Below are 4,697 nucleotides of genomic sequence, written 5' to 3' on the forward strand. Positions count from 1 at the left end.
GTCCTGGAAGTCTGTGCTCTGGGTGGTGATCGCCCCACTGACCCTGCCCTCAAATTCTGTCTCCCCAGAGCTCAATGCCTGCCCCCTCCATGTGATGGGGGAACTCTGGCCCCTCACCCCAGTGCCCGGGCGGGGGGGCTCCCTTACCGCAGCGCCGTCACACGATGCCACTCGCCATCGTTAATGGGGTCTTCGGAGACCAGGCGGGCCTCCCCGCTGCCCAGCTGGTAGCTGCAGGCACACAGGCCCCCGAGGGCGTGAGCAGGGGGTGGGGCTGGAGTGGGGGAGTTGGGGGTGTGGCTGGGGAGGGGACCGGAGGGAAAGCCAGTGAAGGAAAGGGGGGTGAGGGAAGGGAGAGGAGGGGCCGGGACCCACCTGAAGACGAGGTGCCCATCCTGAAGCCCAAGACTGATGAAGTCCTTGCCTCGGCCGGACTGTCCTGTCTCCTGCCAGGGAAACACAGCGTCTCTGTGGCCCCAGCGGCTGTGGCCACCCCCTTTCTCTCTTCCCCGGCCACCAAGAGGCTGGGGAGCCTGAGGCCCCGGGCCGGATGCCCCGCACTCACCTCGCCCTGCCAGACCAGGAGGCCGCTGGCAGTGCTGGTCCGAACCTCCAGCTCGATGGTCTCAGGCACCTCGGGGAGGCTGCGGTGGAGAAAGAGGGTGAGGGGGCAGAAGTCCCACCCCGGGCCCACAGACCTTCCCAACACTGGTCTTACCTCCTGGAGAAGATGCGGCCCGGGAGAGCGAGGAAGCCGTTGTCATAGAAGTAGGCTCCGTACTGCCCGGGGGCATCTGTGGAGGGGCAGTGGGGGCGATGCTGGGAGCCCCGCCCACCCCCATGGAGCATCCATCCCGCACAGGTACCCCTGACCTCTGTCTCCATCCCGACCTGTACTGCTCCTAAGGGGCTCTGAACCTGCGGCCCCTGGGGACCTAGGGGGCTGTGGGCAGAATTCAGGGGGCTCTGAACTTGGCTGGGAAAAGATTACAGTTCTGGCCTTGCTCACTTCTCCCTGAAGGTTAGCCGCTGCTTCAATTACGCAGGTAGGAGATACATTGAAGGTGACTCGGTCACCAGCGGGAGATTTCCTCACCCCCGTGGGGTAGTTACAAGCACTTAAAAACATTGTTTATGCTTATTGCAACTGTGGTAGCTGTTGGGACTAACAACCCTAAATCTTGTATTTAATGGTTAATAAAGAAGCAAAAAATGTAAATGTTTTGATGAAAGTGAAAGGGTGAGTCACTCAGTCATATCCAACTCTTCGCAATCTCATAGACTGTAGCCCACCAGGCTCCTCTGTCCATGGAATTCTCTAGGCGAATACTGGAGTGGGTTGCCATGCCCTTCTCCAGGGGGTCTTCCCAACCCAGGGATCGAACCTGGGTCTTCTGCACTGCGGGTGGATCCTTTACCACCTGAGCCACCCGGGAAGCCCTTTGATAACCTTGTTTCAGGACAATTGAAATTCATTTGAAATCCTACGTGCTTCATTCATTCTGTGCGGTCAACAGGTAGGGTGATCACCCATCCCTATTTACCAGTTCCTGTTCTGGTTCTTTTTTTTGACTGTGATGGGTCTTCCCTGTGGCCCTCAGGCTCTAGAGCGCACAGGCTCGGTAGCTGCAGCATGTGGGCTTAGCTGCTCCAAGACATGTGGGATCCTAGTTCCCCGACCAGGGATTGAACCCACGTTCCCTGAATTGCAAGGAGGATTCTTAACCACGGGACTGCCAGGGAAGTCCCGTCCTGTTTTAGCTCTGCAAGTCCCTCGTTCCCAGAAGTCTCTCAGCCCTGAGCAGACTGGGGCAGCTGGTCACCCAGGTCAGTAGCACGTAACGGTTCTGAACCCTTGAGTTCCCTCCATCTTACAGACGGGGAGACAGGCTCAGGGTGAGGGACTTGCCCAGGAAGTGGGAAGCTGGATGGCAGCCCAGATCTTAAGGCTGCATCACCCACCCTATGTGTGTGGCTATAACATTCCCAACCCTACCTGCTCAAAGCCATTCCATAGCAGCGCTGGCCCCTGGGGCCTGGCAGCTACCAGGGTAGGGGACACATCAGCGGCCTCCACCAGCTGATGAAGTGAGCAGCTAACAGTTACCGAGCACCTACTGTGTGCCAGTTATGGGGCAGGAAGTTTCACATCATCCAGCTACAAACATAATTTTTAACTGGATCCATGTCACAACCCTATGTCTTTGCTACAATTCACAAAAGCTAATATTCTGCATTTTTTATACTCTTGAGAGTCCCTTGGACAGCAAGGAGATCAAACTGATCAATCGTAAAGGAAATCAACCCTGAATATTCACTGGAGGGACGCGTGCTAAAGTTGAAGCTCCAAAACTTGGGCCACTGATGCGAGGAGCTGACTCACTGGAAACAACCCTGATGCTAGGAGAGACTGAGGGTTGTAGAAGCGGGCAGCAGAGGGTGAGATGGTTGGATGGCATCGCTGTCTCAATGGACATGAGTTTGAGCAAGCTCCGGGAGATGGTGAGGGGCAGGGAAGCCCGGCCTGCTGCAGTTCATGGGGTCACAAGGAGTCGAACAGGACTTAGGGACTGAATGCCAAGGACAATATCCTGTGTCTGCTGTGGGCCAGGCATTGTTTGAAGCGTTTTAAATACAGTAAAGAATTTTATCCTCACACTAAATTTTTTCCAAAGTTTTGTGGAAGGATGTTGCTTCTTTCTATTTAATACATGAGGAAACTGAGGTACAGAGAGGTTAAGTGACTCACCCAAGTCACACAGGCAGGAAATGGCAGGGCTGGGATTTGAATCCAGGCCCTTACCCACTAGACCACCACCTCTCCTATTGTATTAGTGATAAGTAAGATATGTATCTAGAAATCAGGTAGCACAAGCCCCGTAAATGATGTTCAATAAATACATTTTTAAATTGGAGTGTAACTGCTGTACAATGTTAGGTTAGCTTCTGCTGTACTGCGAAGTGAATCAGCTACATGTATACTTACATCCCCTCCCTTTTGAACCGCCCCTCCCCCACCATCCCACCCATCTAGGTCTTCACAGAGCACGGAGCTGAGCCCCCCGCGCTATACCGCAGGCTCCTACCAGCCCTTTTTATGGTACACATGGTAGTAAAATCATCATCATTGCTTTTAAACAAACTGTGGAATGCTCGAGAACGAGGGTCCTGCCTTATTCATCGGACATTTACTGCTCCCGGGCAGGTACGGGCACACGCATGCCCTTGTTGCTTTATGCGTGAATACAGAGCAGAGAACGGAAGTGAGAGGAGTGTGCGGTCACCCAGCCTGCAAACACAGGGCGGACCCGGTGCTAGGCAGCTCGTCTCTCCTATGCTGTCTCTGCCCAGGGAGCCTCTCACCTGCTCGTCTCTCCTTATCCTGTCTCTGCCCAGGGAGCCTCTCACCTGCTCGTCTCTCCTTATCCTGTCTCTGCCCAGGGAGCCTCTCACCTGCACCGGTTTTATTTAGAGGCCAGGATGGAGCAGTGAGGGCGGTGGGTCACTGGAAGAGGAGCTGAGAGACCCAGAGTCTGGGAAGGACAAGTCTGCTCAGCTCCTCTGGCTGTTTATGCCCAGTACATACCGTTGCCCCCGCTGCCTTCAAGATGCCAGTCGGACTCCACCAGGCCGTGTGCAGAGCCTGTGGGGAGAGGCAGGCTCTGGTCAGTGGGCTGTCTCCAGCCCCTGGAGCCCCGAGGGGGAAGACGGAGAGAAGTCGGGGTGCTTACTGTGTTGGCAGCGTGGGCCTGAAAAGCCGGGGGGACAGAGGCAGTGGGTGCCCTGGCAGGTGCCCCCGTGTAGACAGGGCTCGTGGAGCTGGCAAGGGTTCTCCTCGTGCTCACAGAGGTCTCCTGTGGGTCGGGGCAAAGGTGAGTGGGCAGGGGCCGCAGCGGGCGCTGCCCACCCTGTGCCCCCTCCCTCCCAGCCCAGGGGCTCCCACACCTTTGAAGCCATCTCGACACAGACACTGGAACTCGTACTCGCCCGCGGGCATGCACGTGGCACCGTGGCGACAGGGCTGGCGCTCACATGGCGAGCTGTCATAGCACTGCCCGACGCCCTGGCTGCCCAGGAAGCTGTAGGTGAGGTCCAGCCGCTTTCCGTTCACTGACACCTGTAGGCACAGGCACACACAGGGACCTGAAGAACGCAGCGGGCAGAGGCACGGGTGTGCCAGTAGACGGAGGGCATCAGGGCACCCCAGGCTCCAACCTGAGCAGTGAGGTGGGAGACTAGGGCAGGGAAAGTGTGAAAGTCGCTCAGTCGTGTGTCCGACTGTTTGCGACCCCATGGACTATACAGTCCATGGAATTCTCCAGGCCAAAATACTGGAGTGGGTAGCTTTTCCCTTCTCCAGGGGATCGTCCCAACCGAGGGATCGAACCCAGGTCTCCTGCATTACAGGCGGACTCTTTACCAGCTGAGCCACCAGGGAAGCCCAAGAATACTGGAGTGGGTAGCCTTTCCCTTCTCCAGGGGATCTTCCCAACGCAGGGATCGAACCCAGGTCTCCCGCATTGCGGGCAGATTCTTTACCAGCTGAGCCACCAGGGAAGGAGGAACAGAGTCCAGGGCCTGCTGTGCGCCCGGGAAACACCCATCACAGCGGTCCCGCCTCGGGACGACTTTTGAAAGCAGGTGCAATCATCCCATTTCACAGAGGAGGAAACTGAGGCTCGGAGGGGGAAGCGTCC

At 56.8% G+C, this 4,697-nt stretch overlaps 1 protein-coding gene across 1 annotated transcript in view; it reads right to left on the reverse strand.

Moving 5' to 3' along the window:
• The window catches only part of HSPG2 (heparan sulfate proteoglycan 2), an 82,302-nt gene that overhangs the window by 2,254 nt on the left and 75,351 nt on the right, over positions 1 to 4,697 (reverse strand). The window contains 7 exon segments of the mRNA XM_010830236.1: positions 142 to 231; positions 376 to 446; positions 566 to 644; positions 719 to 794; positions 3,587 to 3,643; positions 3,732 to 3,854; positions 3,946 to 4,143. Of these exon segments, the coding sequence (XP_010828538.1) occupies positions 142 to 231; positions 376 to 446; positions 566 to 644; positions 719 to 794; positions 3,587 to 3,643; positions 3,732 to 3,854; positions 3,946 to 4,143 (694 nt within the window).

Source organism: Bison bison, unplaced genomic scaffold (genome assembly GCF_000754665.1).
Source record: "Bison bison bison isolate TAMUID 2011002044 unplaced genomic scaffold, Bison_UMD1.0 scf7180017864516, whole genome shotgun sequence".
NCBI classification, from domain to species: Eukaryota; Metazoa; Chordata; class Mammalia; order Artiodactyla; family Bovidae; genus Bison; species Bison bison.